Below are 17,474 nucleotides of genomic sequence, written 5' to 3' on the forward strand. Positions count from 1 at the left end.
GCATTTTGAAAATTTCTGATACATTTATACTTAGGCAGCCACTGAAGGGATTGAGGAATATCAGACACTCCTTTGCACACACGCAAAAATGCTCATGTTAAGTAAGGGACAGACCAGCTGAAAAACATTGTCTGGTAAAAAAACTGGATGAATGGCCACCCATATCTGCACTGAATCTACCATAAGGTTGAATGCAATAAAAAAAAAAAACAACAATAACAATGATCTTGCATTTTGAATATTATTGATCATATCCTGATGTTAACACTGCTTAAAACTATTAAAAATCATTGAATTTTAATGAGAAATAAAAGATATGATTACTCCTTCATGTTTAAATTGAATATATCTCCATTGATGAGTAAAACTGCTGTCTACAATATTGATTTAACCAAAGGAATCACCATCTGTTGCTGAATCTGGCAGCTTTTGAGGAATTTTAGACATCACAAACTGGTCTTTACATAGCACTGAAAGAACAAAGTAATGTCAAAGGTTCATAAAAACAGACATGATGGAGTCTTTTGGTCTGAATGTAGATTTCCCTGAATTTTAAATATTCCTTCAAAATACGCTATATCAGCAGGAGGGTTTCACTGGAAGAATTCATAGCTGGTCTTAAAAAGACACTATTGTGCTGATTTGCTGTACAACCCTGACACATCATTAAAGAAAAACTATGCTGATCATATGGCCATCTTGAAAATGTTATTGCTGCTGACGTGCAATATGCCATCATTGCAGCCATATTGAAAATCTTGTTATTGCTGCTGACATACAATATGCCATCATTGCAGCCATCTTGAAAATCTTGTTATTGCTGCTGACATACAATATGCCATCATTGCAGCCATCTTTAAAATCTTGTTATTGCTGCTGACATACAATATGCCATCATTGCAGCCATCTTGAAAATCTTGTTATTGCTGTTCCTCTGAAATGGAAAGTTCTATCAACATGGGCTTTTCACCAGGAGACTAACTATGATATTTGGTTTGTCTTGAATGAAGGTGCCCTGCTTATATCCAGTATGGCTGCCACAATTAACACATTGAAAATCTTGTCACCAATTCTACTAAATGGATAATCATACTGACATGGGATTTTCACCAGAAGTCTTCTAGTGTTCTCTAGTTTGCCATAAAGGAAAAAAGGTGCCAATCTTACAGACAGTATGGCTGCCAGAGTGACTCATGTGAAAATTAATACTGCTCAAGAATATCAGAGATGGTTTCAACACTCTGCAGTAAAATGAAACATTTGTATTATCTTGAATTATAGTTTCAGTCCATTTGAGAGACTCTTGTTTGTGCTTATATTACAAATGCACTTTGTTTTTGGTTTAATATAATGGGAGAACACCTGTGAGAGTATTTTCAATATATGCATATTTCCAATTGTGCACTGATAATCTAGATTTTTCAGTACCTTTGAAAAAATCACTTTTCTCTCACCTAATTAAGGTATTATACACTTGTTTTTCACCTCGTCAGTCCTGGGTTTGATAACCAGCTCAAACAGCTGCAATTATTAAGTACATAATTGGGGGTTTCTTTTGGCTCCTCATGTGTCTATCCCATTCATTCTTCTTCATCTTCTTCTAATTCTTCTGTGAACTCTTTTATAGTTGGTTGACTTGGGCATTTTGAATATTGTTCCTCTTGGCATTAGGAAGAGCCTATTGATCTTGGGGTCAAAAGGTCACAGATCAAGGACACAGTGACTGAATGAAGAAAATGGTTTTTACATCCACACACCTTGACAAAAGTTGGAGGAAGTCTTGTCCTTTGGGTACAGAAGCAGTTCATTTGAGGGACAATGGTAAAAGGTCAAGGTCATTGTTATTCAAAGAAAAATGGGTTTTGCAAAATTGTCCAGAGCAAGGTCATAAAGCAAGATGGCAGTTAGAGTTGAGGTCAAGTATCACAGTAAGGTCATTTTAGCTCCAGATGGCATTCTTTGATCAGAGATCCAAATCATTGAGACCCACATCTCAATAATCATCAATGTCAACCATGCACTACTAGTTTCTTTAAATATAGTGAACTGTTAAACATGGAGCCATCATATAATGTGCCACTAACAGTACTCAAGTTTAGAATATGCTCAGATTAACAAATTTAATAACTCTGAATTATCATTGATTGTTTTTATCAAATTCACACCCTTTTTAATGACTACAAATATATAGCCCTTTGACAAAACAAGGACCTAAAACATTCAAAGGCCTGTTTTATAGGATGAAGTGAATTCCAATCTCAAAAATGAACTGATTTTAAATGCTGAATTACTAAATTTTATATGTAATTTTAAACAATAAAAAATTTACATACTGAAGGAATATTGCCTGTATTAATGCCCTGTGTGGTTCATACAAGTTGAAAATGATTTTTTTTAATATCTCTTGGAGAAAGCATGTAACATTTCATTAAAGTCTTACTCCTTGAAGACACTCAATTCATGATCAGTATGTAGTAATAGTAGTATTGTATAAATATATGCGTTCAGTGTTGGAATGACTTGAATAAAAACAAAGGCACGTATAATAAAAATGTAGAATTTTTTAAAAAATGATGCTTGAAATAATGAATTTAATCACTTAATTTTTAGTCTGCTTTGTGGTCAGCTTTTTGAATAGTTCAAGCAGCGTTTTGACTCGTGTTATTTAGTTTTCTTTTATCTTATTTGGGTTTATCTTAGTACCATCAGGATAGGTATGTCTTAGAATTTACTATCGTACAAATATCTTGGGTTTTGTAAGCATCCCGACTTCGTGCACACGGAAAAAAAATATATGCGCAATCTACAAATTTCAGTAATTGTTATGATATATTGACATCTACAGGCCGAAATGCATTTCATGATTCTAAGAATTTGTCAGGTGAATGTTATCAGTATAACACTATATTTAGACATTTGTTTGTGTTGTCTATGATATATGAATAAGTTTCATTTTGGAAAAGTTGGCTTTGGCAGCGTCTCCAAAGTGGTCGGAGACATTGACGTTACCTGTTTTCGATGACAATGATGTCTCTGTTTTTATAAATCATTTCGTAGTTCATCATACCACTTATCATTACCCCGCTTACTTTGACCATATGACATCAAGTCAGAAGGTGAAATGTGACTGATCATATTATGGGAATTACAATATATGTACAAATAATAAACTAGAAAAAAAAAAAAAACAGTCGATCGTTTTTGTGGTTTCTAACACGTCAGTAAAAATTGACCATGGAGAAAACTTTAACGTGAACAGTTGTAAAGTTAAGATGATGACCATTATTCGGTATTGGCTGTTGTAAAGACATTTGTATATTTGCTGTCTTGGACGGTTGCAGAGTTTGTTTCTAGATAACTTTGAGAAGTTTTAGATTTTCTCAATCTTTTGGCAAAGTTTTAGAATCTAACGGAGAAAAAAATGCGGGAGTTTATGAAATATTTGTCTATTTGTATTTATCATAATGTCATCTGGAAATTAAGATCCAGTGCAGCTTATAGTTTGTGCTATGTTCATTTGCTGTCATATGGTCAAAATACATCGTTTTATAACCAAATTAATACGATGAATCTAAAAAGCATACATCATCTCCAGACAGGCTACTAAGTACAATCTTTGAATTATATTTTGTTTAAGAAACTGAAACATTTTTGAGGTTGACTAAGATGGTATTTGTTTGCAAATTATAATAGTCTCCTATTTGGGATAGGGAGTATCAGGTCATAGGTCATTGGTTCAATGTTGCAAAATAAAATTGATGATAAAAAAGAAAATCTAATGTAATAATAAATAGATAAGGCTGCTCACCAAGTGCACAAAATCATTGCCTCCACTTGGGATTCCCCAGTCTCACATCAAGTATTTTAAGACTTAATACACTTCCATACAAAACGAGCATGTAGACTTTTTCATTTATCATCTCTTACATATACACACCCAATCACAATTACAAGTACACAGACTATATGTTGGTTGAAACATCCCCAAAGTTCTTGTTGAAATTTTCTGAGCAGTGAGAATGATCTTTATGCATCAGTGACACATACAGTGGCAACACTAGTTATTATATCAATTTTGTCATTCTTAATGGTAGATGACAGCTGTATTTTGACCTTTTGCCTCCAGAAAGGAGTTACAATGCCATTCCACAGTAATATTGGAATAAACTATGTATTCAAATCATCTATGAATAATCATGTACTGTATACCTTGACTGCTTTTGTGGCCTAAGTGGTTAGAACATCTACCTCAGATGCAGGAGGTCATGGACCTGAACCCCAGCTGAATCATACCAATGATTTATAAAAATGGTACTTGGAGCTGCCTTGTTCAATGCTCAGCATTAAGAAGTTAGTGTTGGGTCTGGTTGGCCTTGTGTCAGGATAATGTGACTGGGTGGGACATTATGCTGCATGTCTGTTGCATTATGCCCCAGTGCTAATTATTACTATAAACTGTCATACTGCATTGTTGTGATTGACATTAAAATTGTTAAAGCTACATTAAAAATCCAAATCACACACATACCCTTGATACTCATGCTCCAGGATTCCCACTCTGTATGTGGATATGGCACTTGTGATAGGTAAGGTAATGCTATGTTGCTTGCACATGGACAGCACTATAAACACATGCTTTTACACATTAGATAGCCAGGCAGTTAATCAGTAGCCAATATCTTTAACTCGATCAACCTCAGTCTCGCCTGTAGGTGTGATGAGACTACCCTACTTGTGAGCTCTGTTTCATCAAAGTCATTTAAGATACACCCAAGTGGTTGGTATTACAAAAAAGCAGACAGACATAGCTCTACTATGATACCAGATAATATGGACTTTCTACTGGCATTACAAAAGGCAGAGGGAAAAACATATTTTTTTAGACCTGATAATTTTACACCAGAAATTTGACTGATGCCGGAATTGGATTTTTTGGTCAGGATTTTAGACCTTTTGGACTGTGATCTAAGGCAGACTGGACTGAACTGCACACAGACAGGTGAAACTTTACAAAATGTAGGATAAGTTGGAGATTGTAAATAAGAAGTGGCCAGGAGACCAAAATGATGGGTCCAGTAAGCAAAAAAAAAAAAAAAGGAACTCCAGCTTTTACCCTTCTGCACAAAAATCTCTAGGGCTGATTAGGGTAACAAAGATTACTCGAACAGTATTTTTATGCGATGCACTGAAGTGTATAAAGTGTAATAGCTTTCGTTTCATCAAGATGAATCTCAGATTTACCAAATTCCAACAACCCAGACGAACAAAGAAACAATTTAATATACATAACAGTTTACTCAAATGACCTCATCATAAAGCACAAACCCACAACTGTAAAAAAAATTTAGTATTTAATGTTGAATACTAAATAACCCTTATAATCTAAAATCAAGAAAATTAACACATAGATGCATAACATTAGGCAGAATGGTCATCTATTGGCAATGTGGTCATCTATTGGCAGTGTGGTCATCTATTGGCAATGTGGTTATATATAAGTAGCATGGTTTTCTATGGGCAGCATGATTATCTATAGGCAGCATGGTTATCTGTAGGTTGTAGGTCAGCTGGTACTGTGCTGGGGGAGATTTGTCTTATGGTACCACTTTGGAAGCCTGTTAAGTTATGTGAGTGGCTTTTGATTAATTTGGTCTTTTGTGCTTTATTTATTTCTCACTACACACAAAAAATTTTCTTTCACAACATATAAGAAAGTATAACATATAATGCAGTTTACCTTATGTTTCATCATAACCGACATTGTGATGTGTTATGTGATGGACAAATTATACAAGATGAAGAAACAGGAAATGATGGGAACATAAGTTACAGTTTAGTAATTCACTTGTGTTGCTGCAGTAAAAATAAAACTTTAATTTTTTCAGCGTCTTGTTCCAAGAACCTGTGTTCCCCACAGGTGCTTTCACAAGACAGTAGTAAAGTACAGACCCTTGATTCCAATTGTGATAGAACAGACTGGACGGGGAGAGAGAGCTTATGACATCTATTCCAGACTTCTCAAAGACAGAATCATATGTGTTATGGGACCTGTAAGTTTGATCTCTATCGGTTATGATACTGTATATGTAGATAACTAGGGTCAAGTGAAACAAATGATATTTCCTGTAATCTGACCGACCCTACTAAAATCCTAGTGACTCTTTAATTTAGGTATTTAGTATCGACCACTTGGGATACTCCACAATTCTTCACTTTGACAGTTGGAACTAATTAAGAATATATGAATTCATATGCATGAACAGATAATTTCAGAATAAAGCCTACTTTCGGACCCAACATTTGTCAATACCATTACATGAAATAGAATTTGTTTAGTTGGCCTGGATTGAAAATCTCAGAGGTAATTGTTTGTTTAGTGGGGGCTGGGTTCAAGAGGGCCCACAGTGGATGCCTTTCCTTCAAGAAATGGACATTTTCTCGCTTTAAAATGTTTCAAATCATATATTTATATCTGAAGACACTATTCATTTTTTAAAAAAGAGTCTGTTTGATAAGGAGCATTCACTGTATTCATGGTGAACAATTTTTAAGTGCCTGAGTGTGGATTCAAACTGAAAACACAGCTAATAACTTTGGTGTGTGGATTTAAATTGAAAACACAGTTAATAACTTTGATGTGTGGATTTAAACTGAAAACACAGTTAATAACTTTGGTGTGTGGATTTAAACTGAAAACACAGTTAATAACTTTGGTTTGTAGATCCAGATTGAAATTGAAAGTCAGTGACTTTCATGAATATTTGTTGATTTCCATTATTTGAATTTTGAAGATATATTTTACTTCAGCTTTTGTTTTAAAATTCATCTTTTTGCCTCAGTTTCTGTCTTCAATTTGGAATTTTACCTTTGAACACAAAATGAGCAGGTGAAATGGTTGAACACTTATTTTAGAACCATAATTATTGTGTTAAGATTTGGAATTCAACAAACCATTCCCAAGATTATAAACTGTTTTATAGTTATGTATGGTGTTTTATTCCTTTACAATTCAGAAATAAGCCACAGTGAAAGTAATTCCTTTTTTAGGCTTTTTTATGAAATATGCTTATGTTTTTGTCAGTCGTATTTTCCAGCAGAATTACTGAAAAATGTTCACCAGAGAAGACTAGAAGTAGCTGTTGGTGTTAATGAAAGTTATGATTATCACCAGGCATTTTTTTAACACAGTCCATGCTGTTGTAATACCAACATCTGGTATCTGATGCAACTTTATGTCTTAAACTGCTGGATGGAAATTCACTCAGCTTGACAGCAAAGAGGAATATTATTTTTTGACCCTGTTGTTCCCCTTGGGATCCCTTAAAAATGATGGGGGAATGGATTAAATACATATCATTTTAATACAGTTTCTATTACAGAAACATTTGCAGATATATTTGATAAGATGCACTGGATTTTAGGTGGCGACTTCTGGGTAATAGTTGTGCAGGGGAGGAAGGGAGGGAGAAAATGTTATTATTAAATGATACTTTTGTCAGATTAGGCAAGAAAAGGAAAGGGTTGTGAAGGATTTACGATGGTAAGCATTTTAAGTTTCACATTTATGTGAATGAACGAGTTCTGTAACAAAAATCATAAAAAAACTTCACAATATGCATCTTAAAATGAAACACATAAGGGCAGTGTGGGAGGGGCATGCTAGTGTTAGCTTTCTTCAGCTGTTCTTTGGCCTGTCTGTCCATCTGTCTGTCTGTTGATTCATCTGTCCAGTAAATAGTGTGGGGTGGCATTCATTTCTCGTGAACACATTTCTAATAAATAAGTTGTTTTCCTTTCAGTGTTTAAAGGTGACTGAAAATATTTGTGCCTTTTGAAGGACTTTGACTGCTAGTCTGTCAGTTTACACTTTTAAATGTTCAACGTACAACAAGATATACGTAGATTTTAGGATGGTGTATATTTGAGTGAGAGATTTGATGATGTTACTCACTTGATGGGCTTAATTTTTAGGCCAGCCTATTAATACTATAGTTGGTTATACGTATTATAATAATATATTTAGTGTCTTAAAATATACTTCTGTTTCAGATAACAGATGATCTGTCTAGTATTGTAGTTGCACAGTTACTGTTCCTACAGTCAGAGAGTAACAATAAACCAGTCCACATGTATATCAACAGTCCAGGTTGGTATTCACTGGCCTCTTTTATATAATTTTGTGATTCATGCAAGCACAGGGGTCAAGCTTGACTCGATTTTTGAGGGAGAAGTGACTTCTCCTTTTGGACAGAACAGGGAGGAGTGAGAGCTTAACAGGGAGAAGTGGACATGAAGGATTAAATGATATTTCTAAACGCATTTGGAACAACCCCTGTACCATGTACAAGAGGGCAAAATGCACACATGTCTTCAGATCACACTGTTCGTCCTCATTTCTTTGTTGCAGATAAAACATTACTGTAACTATTCGTACATAACACACTAAAATGCATAAAATTACAGACATTGCTCATTTATAGTCGTTATATGAACTAAACCTTCTTTCCAACTGAATCAACACAGATGAGAGTGCATCTGTTTTTAGAAGGAGGGGTTTTCGTAATGTAATCACTCACTTTATTTAGCTTCAATACAACAGTCCGTTAGTAGGATAATTGCAAGTTTATGGTTTATTTATTTCTTTTCGTACTTGTATTAAATTTAAGCATTGATTAAATATTATCTGCTTCACATTTTTTCCGTATTTTCACAAATACAAGTCAAAGTCAGAAAACAACTTTGACCGTACAGTGCTTCTCGCAAATTCCACAGCATAGTATTGTCCCATAAATTTCTGACCTATATTATTGCATTTTAATGTTAAATCTTAAATAGCATAATACCTAGGCTTTGCTTTCTATGCATTGTATATTTTTCTGAATATATTTGCCCAGTGATTTATGAAAACAGATATTCTAATAAACTGGTACTTCCCAGACATAGTGATGTCTGCCATTATTTCCACATTACTGGTACACTTACAGTTTCAAACAAAATTTTTGATGAAATAGTGTACCAGAGGCAGTTAGAATACCCAGATCACCAATTCTGAAAACACAAATTTCTATTTACATACTATTGTTAAAGTTTTGAAACACAAGTTTGTATGTTTTTGTCATCACAGGATAACATGTGTAAATCAGGTAGTGATAAGGGTCTAGCTGCTAACTTACTCGGGAAATGGTTAGTGGTTAGTCAGCTATCAAAACACGCCTGTGAATGTGCAAGAGTTTGTCAGTCAGCATAAATGATATCAAAACTAGGCCATATCTACTGATGGCTTGATGAATATCTTTTGCTACAACACTAAAACCAACCTGGCTAAGGCGAGGGGCAATCTCAAAAGATATGGTTATAGTCTATGTACCTCTAAAAAAAATCACTGGGTGAAGTCGTTTTCACTTTCCTAACAGAAGAAGGCGAAGTTTACATTTTTTAGGTGACTTAGTTGCACAACTCGCCTGGTAGCATGACCCCTAAAGCATATGTTTGACTTACATTGACCAAACTTGCTAAAGGGCTTGTACTTATGGCAAGGAAAAAGTCAACTAATGATGGCATTATGTTGATGATTTGGGATGTTTCTCTCAATAATGATGGTGTTATTTTGATGTTTTAAAATATTTCTATCCAACAAAGATGGTGTTATTTTGACAATTTGGGATGTTTTTATTCAGTAATGATCATGTTATTTTATCAGGGTTCATATGGTTTTTGAAGGTCTTTGACAGTTTCAGAAAATTGAGGTAGCATTTTCAAGACCTTGAAAGTTTGGGAAAATCGAGCAGTCACACTGAGGTCTTTAAAAGTCTCTGAAAATTGAAATAAACCCACACATTTTAATTTCTTTCCATAATCAAAAATTTTTTTGTCCAAGATTGTTAGATTCGGATATAGTTAAGTATTCCTGGTTTCTTTCTTTTGATGACCAGTTCAGTTTCATTTCATCATTAAACAATATTGTAGTATTTTGCTTTTGTTGTTTTCTCATATAACATAACTTGTATACAAAATGTTAGCGAAAATATGTCTTGGAAATCAATGTTTGTGGTCTTTGAAAGTTTGAGAAAAGTCTTTGAATTTATCATTCAGAATTCTGTATGAACCCTGTTGATGATTTGGGATGTTTCTCTCCAGTAATGATCGTGTTATTCTGATGACTTGGGATGTTTCTCTCCAGTAATGATTGTGTTATTCTGATGACTTGGGATGTTTGTCTCCAGTAATGATCATGTTATTCTGATGACTTGGGATGTTTCTCTCCAGTAATGATCGTGTTATTCTGATGGCTTGGGATGTTTCTGTCCAGTAATGATCGTGTTATTCTGATGACTTGGGATGTTTCTCTCCAGTAATGATCGTGTTATTCTGATGGCTTGGGATGTTTCTCTCCAGTAATGATCGTGTTATTCTGATGACTTGGGATGTTTCTCTCCAGTAATGATCGTGTTATTCTGATGGCTTGGGATGTTTCTCTCCAGTAATGATTGTGTTATTCTGATGACTTGGGATGTTTCTCTCCAGTAATGATCGTGTTATTCGGGTGACTTGGGATGTTTCTCTCCAGTAATGATCGTGTTATTCTGATGGCTTGGGATGTTTCTCTCCAGTAATGATCGTGTTATTCTGATGGCTTGGGATGTTTCTCTCCAGTAATGATCGTGTTATTCTGATGACTTGGGATGTTTCTCGCCAGTAACGATCGTGTTATTCTGATGGCTTGGGATGTTTCTCTCCAGTAATGATCGTGTTATTCTGATGGCTTGAGATGTTTCTCTCCAGTAATGATTGTGTTATTCTGATGACTTGGGATGTTTCTCTCCAGTAATGATCGTGTTATTCGGATGACTTGGGATGTTTCTTTCCAGTAATGATCGTGTTATTCTGATGACTTGGGATGTTTCTATCCATTAAAGATGGTGTTATTTTGATGATTTTAGATATTTCTATCCAGTGATAACGGTTTTATTTTTTGGTGATTTGGAATACTTCCATCCAGTAACAATGGTGTTACTTTGATGATTTGTAATATTTAAGCAGAATATTCATAAAGCCCCCTGCCATGCACTGCATTTAGAATCATATGCATAAAAGACCCCATTCCTATTCACAGTTCTATCCATAATTATCTGTAATTCTATATAATTCCATATTATCTTGTCCAGTAAGAGTTTTTTTTTATCAAGTAAACATTATTTGTACTTTCTTGATTTGACAAGTCGTTTTTTTGTAGTTTTCTTGGCTACAGTCCCTAAAACAATAATCTTCAAACCTCTTCTCAAAAACTGATGAACAAAATTTGACTTCATTTAAAATGAAGCATCCTAGCACGAAGGCCATTAAAGTTTGTACAAATTATGTGAATTCATTGTTACTAAAATTAGAAAAACATAAAATAACTTCTACAAAAAAAAAAGAAACCCTTTTCGTACTTCTTTCAAACCCATTCAAAAGAAGTTGACCAAATTTCAAAGAAAGCATGGATGCATAAGACCTTTCAGTGATGTACAAATGATTTGTGAATTTGATTTTTAACGTAGCTTTAACAATTTTTCAGACATATCGCTACTATGTCTGCAGTGTGGCAGTTTATAGCAATGTCTAGCACTGGGACATCTTGCTGCAGACATGTAGCATGATGTCCCACCCAGTCACATTATCCTGACACCAGGCCGACCAGTCGTAATAGTAACCTCTGAATGCCAAGCGAGGCAGCTGTTAGTACCATTTTTGTAAGTCTTTGGTATGACTAGGCCGTGGATTGAACTCACGATCTCCTGCATCCAAGGTGGACGCTCTAACCACTAGGCCACTGGACCGGAGTGGTCATAAATTAATTTAAAGCCTATAAGTGACAGTATGGTATTACCCATGTTTTCTTGGTTTGAGGTTAATGTCAGGCAGATGAGTGACATCAGGCCTTTTGATGCCTATTATTTAGAATGTACAGTAATGATTAAACATTGTTAGATTTTCATGTTCATTTGTACTGTTTATTTTGTTCCATCAACAAATCTTAATTCAGAGCACACACTATGTCTCTGCAGGTGGTTCTGTAACAGCAGGTTTGGGAATTTATGACACAATGCAATACATTCAGCCACCCATATCCACATGGTGTGTTGGTCAAGCATGTAGTATGGCCTCATTGCTTTTAAGTGCTGGCTCACCAGGCATGAGGTATTCACTACCCAACTCCAGAGTCATGATTCATCAGCCTTCAGGACATGCAGTGGTAAGCTTTATTTTACTTGTCTGTCTTTATTTTTAGCTTTGTCCATCTTTAAAAAAATAAATTAAAGGTGATAGAGCATATGTAAAGATGAATGAAAAGTTACGTTTTGAGATCACATTTGCTACAAAATAAATCATAATTTATCCGATTGTGTGGTATCCACTTTCTGTATGAATTGCTGTTAGTAGAATTATTTTTCATTGTATAAGTTGATTAGCTTGATAACTGTCACTGATGTATTGGTCTGAGACTGACAAGTAAATGCTGAGGAATTTTTGATAGCCAGCTATAATTATCACAGTGTTGCAAAATTAGGTAGTTGGTTAATTCAGTAAAGCTTGTCTTGAGAGACCATGAGTGAAAAAAGCAGAATGTGTTTTTTTTTATAGACATGTTGTCTCTCAAAACAGGTCTATACTGGATCACCTGTTTTCAAGTTTGAAATTTAGCTGGGTTTATAGACATAATACCCACAATGGCTGTAAATTAATTTTATTCATTCATAGTTCTTATTTAAAAAAATTGCTTGCATTTATTTCAAAAATAATTTTTATAGCTATAAAGATATTCTGTTACCAAAATTATTCACATTTATATTTGTGAAGATGTTAACATGTCCATGATTAGCTGTAATGGTTCTCATTGGGCTTGGGGTAAATGCATATACACACACCAAATTAATTCAAAGAGGTAATTTTTAACTGAATAAATTTATTTATAGAGACAACAGCGAAAACAGTGAAAAGCTGAATTCACCCATGAGATAAATGGATTATCTTGATAAGACATAATCACCATGCTATGGTGAATAGATGACGTGATCTCTGATAGTAGTACCTTTGGATTGTTTGTGGATTTTACTAACTGTAACATCAATCAACCTTTAAAACGACTATATAGTTAACTCTATCTGAAAATACTCATATTAAGAGATAAAGACCTTATTCATTATATATTAACTCCATGATATGGCCCATTGACAATGTACTTAGTGTATTAACTCTATGATATAGCCCATGGACAAACAATATTCTAAGGGTATTAACTCCATGATATGGCCCATGGACAAACAATATACTCATTGTATTAACTCATTGACAATGTACTCTGTGTATTAACTCCAAGATATGGTCCATGGACAAACAATGTACTTAAAATATTAACTGCATACTATGGCCTATCGACAGCCATGTAATCAGTATTCAACAGTGAAATCCTGATGAGAAGATCTCATTATGAGATTATCAGAATTGTGCTAGTTTTTCACAAAAGAAATAGAAACAACTAAAACCTCTTGACTATGTTCATCCATGGCTGCTCAATTTAAGAAAGGACTGGTTAAAAATAATTGGGAATTTACATGACTTTGCACTAGTTACTTATCCTGTAATATCTTTATGGACAATAGCATACAACACTGCCCATAGTTTTAAGGAAACCAGTATCCAGACTCAACTCATTCATTGCAGACCATCATCAGTGATTCTGGCTACCGTGGATTAAATAAAAATCAATAATCAGTGTTAGAAATACATTTTTTGCCTAAAACTATGGCCACTGGTCACATTCAATAGGTGGATGCCCATGACAGTACATTTACATGATAAAATCAATCTTTGTTCAACAGATTAGGTTATAAGTGACAGTTAGTTACTCTTAGGTGTCTTTTTATTGTAATTCAGAAATTAAAGTATTAGTTATTATTATTCATACTTTACTTGATTGTATTCATTGATTTATTAGTTATCAAGTGACATTATGTACATGTATAACAGGTAGGGAACATTTATGTTCTGATGAGACATTTCTAGTGTGATAAAGATGTTTTCAAAACTTTTAAAATGAAATTTGCTGAAACATTATGTTTTAAACAACTCTTTGTTTCCTTTTAGGGTCAAGCAACAGACATCCAGATACAAGCAGAAGAAATAATAAAATTGAAGAAGCAGATAAATAACCTATATGTAAAACATACAAAACAACCATTGGAAATAATAGGCAAGTTGTCAGTAATCTCAAAGTTATTGTTGTAAAACATACAAAACAGCCATTGGAAATAATAGGCAAGTTGTCAGTAATCTCAAAGTTATTGATGTAAAACATACAAAACAGCCATTGGAAATAATAGGCAAATTGTCAGCAATCTCAAAGTTATTGATGCATGTTGACTTTGGAAATATTTCTACTGCAGATATTTTGGTATTATTAGTGTTCCAACTCTCCTAAAAATCCTAGCTTGGAACTCACCTGGATTTGACCAAATGAGGCTCGAGTTGACTCAGTTGAACTGGCTGTTTATGAGCATGATGAGTGTATTAAACAGTCAAAAATAAATCTATTCTGTTGTGAGAAAGTTGTCTGGGGATAGCAAAGAATAGAACAACAGGTACAAAAAAATCTTTTTTATTAAGAACTATCTTTACAGTTCAACTCGAATTTAGAAAACTTCAACTTGGAACTCACTTGGCAGGTATAGATCAAGTTGGAATCCAATATAGTGAATTCCTGCTGGAATAATATGTAACATTTCAGAAAGTACATTTCAGTTGATGAAGTTGCTGAATATCTTCATAAAAGTTCTATTTGATACACTATGAATCTGTTAACCTGTTCAGTCTTTTCTATAAAAAATATTCTTTTGAAGAACTTTCCATGTTTGTATTATACTTTGTGGGTAATTTTGTTAAATTTACCCAATTATTGTATAGCAATGTACAACCACTTGCACCTGTCTTATCATTCTTGTATAACCGTACAAATGATATCACAATAACTTGACTAATAACTGTACTTCATAGTGTATTGAGACACTAGGAAGCAGCTGAGATGCATTCACTCTCAGTTGATCCGTTATCATCCATTTCAAAACAGAACATAATTGTTTGTGAAGAAACACATTTTTTATGTAGAGTGATAAGTTCAGAAGGATAAGATATTTAATATTATTATTTTGTCCACTTCCCTTTATTCATGAATGTTAAGTGTTTATATTCATTTTGCAAATCCATCCTGGGTACAGTTTGAAACAGAATACAGCATTACATGCTGTGTAAATGTCTGTTGGTTGCTAGCTAGTGTTGTCATAGTGATTATGTCATCCAGTTTTTGTTCAAGGCATTCTGCAGAACAATATTCCAGGAGATGAAGAAGAATAAGAAACTGACCATTGCTACTTTATTAGAATAAGAAACTGACCATTGACACTTTATTAGAATAAGAAACTGACCATTGCCAATCTGTAAGTGCATTTGGAAGTAGTGCATATATTCTACATTGTTTTTGATTGAAAGAGAGAAAACTACACACTTTGATCCATCATTGGCCATATTCCATTTTACTTTTGTGAGAGATGTTTTGCCAGAAAGGTTTAGGTTTAAAAACTGCCAAGTTCAAGCCAGGTTTAGCTGACATTGTGCATCACAGGAAAAATCTCTTTACTCTGATATCAATTTCAGATTTGAATATTCTTAATTAATATTTGTTTCAGCACTAGTTTTAGTTCCCTGATTAATTTTGTGTTCATGACATTTCTTTACTTCATTTCTATTTAAATTTGTCCCTTTCATTATTTACATCATAATAACATCTGAGATATCCCATGTTTCCATGAACCTCTGCTACTCAGCTTTTTTGCTAGCATCATGATTACAAAATCTTGGGGGCCCTGAGTAGCTGAGTGATCTAAAGCGCTCTCTGTTACGGATCACTGCCATCTCACCTCTGTCTGTGTGGGTTTGAGTCTCGGATTCAGCCAATGTGGGTATGTGAGAAAGCTTGCCAGTAGCTTCTCATGGGTCAGTGGTTCTTTCCGAGGTTTTCCCGGGTTCTTCCTCTGCCATTAATACTGGCCGCCATGTATAGCCTATCGTGTGCTGAAAAATGGCGTTAAACCCCACAATAACAAAAAACAACAACAACAACAAATCTTGAGCTGCAAACATTTTAGTGTTTTAATGACATTGAACATGCATCACTGTTCTGTTCGTGAGGGAAAGAATATATTTTATAGAAAATGATGTAAGAACTGGTTAAATGAGAATGTTTTATGGGCTGGAGGGACACAAGTATGTATATGGTATGGGCCTGGGGGGGACATGAGTAAATGGTATGGGCTGGGGGGGGGGCATGAGTAAATGGTATGGGCTGGGTGGGCCATGAGTAAATGATATGGGCTGGGGGGGCCACAAGTATATAGTATTGGGGGGGGGCCATGAGTAAATGGTATGGGCAGGTGGGTGGATGATAACAAAAATAGAATTTAAAATATTTATTATTCATTGCATGCATAAATATCTGTGATATTTTATTATCTTTTTTCTTCAGTTCAAAACATGGAAAGAGATAAATTCATGAATCCTCTAGAAGCAAAAGAGTTTGGTCTAATAGACCATGTGTTGGAACATCCCCCATTATTGGAAAATGAGAAGAAGGCTTCCTAGCTGCTGCAGCTATTTATTAATGTGATCACCTCAGAATATGACCTGCATGGTGAAGTTATTTTTATGGCAGTATTTTGGAACTATTTGATCAGTATTTATATATTTCATGAAAATTCCACCAATTAAAAGATGAGAAGAATGAAACCAAAACTATGAGAAAAATTTGAAATTTTAGAACGTTTATTGTTAGATTTAAAGTTCTTTATTTGGCTATTTTGCACGTTATATCTAATCTTCAACTTAATAAAAAAAATTCAGTGAAAACCAAATTTTATTTTTCTTGAGTAAACATACATGTTATCCAAAAATGCAACATGCAGCTTAAATAAATGTTCAATCTGCAATCACAAAACTTCTGTATTTATTTTGCCTGCTATTGGCAGATTATCCAACTTTTTTTCTAATTATAGACTGCTAATCCACAGCGGCCAATTAAAATATCATGTTACCAATGAAGAATATCAAAGATTTTTTCAATTCTCCACTGCTAAAAGGAAGAAATGGGCTTTAATATCCTGAATTCCTGGAAATTCTTTTCAGCCAGTAGAGCATCAGTGCCTTTTGAGACACTCTTGTTTTACTGTGTTGGAGCAACCTTGAAATCATGAAGTTCATTTCATATTTTGTGCGCATGGTTTATGTTAGCCTTTCTTTATGAAAGTTTTAGATTGGGACTATTTCTAGATTTCTGTTTAGGTGTGATTTAAAGAGTGCAATGAATAATTATTTCAAATTTCCACAGAAAAAATCCACAACAGGCTTTGATAAAAATAGAACTTTGGTATAGATTGTCTTGCAAA

At 34.3% G+C, this 17,474-nt stretch overlaps 1 protein-coding gene across 2 annotated transcripts; it reads left to right on the forward strand.

Annotated features, from left to right (window-relative positions):
• Positions 1–2,785: 2,785 nt before the first annotated feature.
• Positions 2,786–17,026, forward strand: LOC149807245 (ATP-dependent Clp protease proteolytic subunit, mitochondrial-like). 2 transcript variants are annotated; one of them, XM_089964015.1, is made up of 7 exons: positions 2,786–2,881; positions 5,886–6,050; positions 8,050–8,146; positions 12,048–12,235; positions 14,128–14,197; positions 14,328–14,363; positions 16,559–17,026. In XM_089964015.1, exons 1-7 carry the CDS (start codon positions 2,852–2,854, stop codon positions 16,672–16,674), a joined length of 702 nt encoding a protein of 233 aa, XP_089820141.1. In that variant the 5' UTR covers positions 2,786–2,851; the 3' UTR covers positions 16,675–17,026. The 2 variants fall into 2 exon arrangements, with proteins under 2 accessions (XP_089820141.1, XP_089820134.1); XM_089964008.1 differs by lacking the exon at positions 14,328–14,363 and having other exon boundaries at positions 14,128–14,233.
• The last annotated feature ends 448 nt before the right edge of the window (positions 17,027–17,474 follow it).

The sequence above is a fragment of the Sinohyriopsis cumingii genome, chromosome 1, assembly GCF_028554795.1.
Source record: "Sinohyriopsis cumingii isolate HCF-2022 chromosome 1, ASM2855479v2, whole genome shotgun sequence".
NCBI classification, from domain to species: domain Eukaryota; kingdom Metazoa; phylum Mollusca; class Bivalvia; order Unionida; family Unionidae; genus Sinohyriopsis; species Sinohyriopsis cumingii.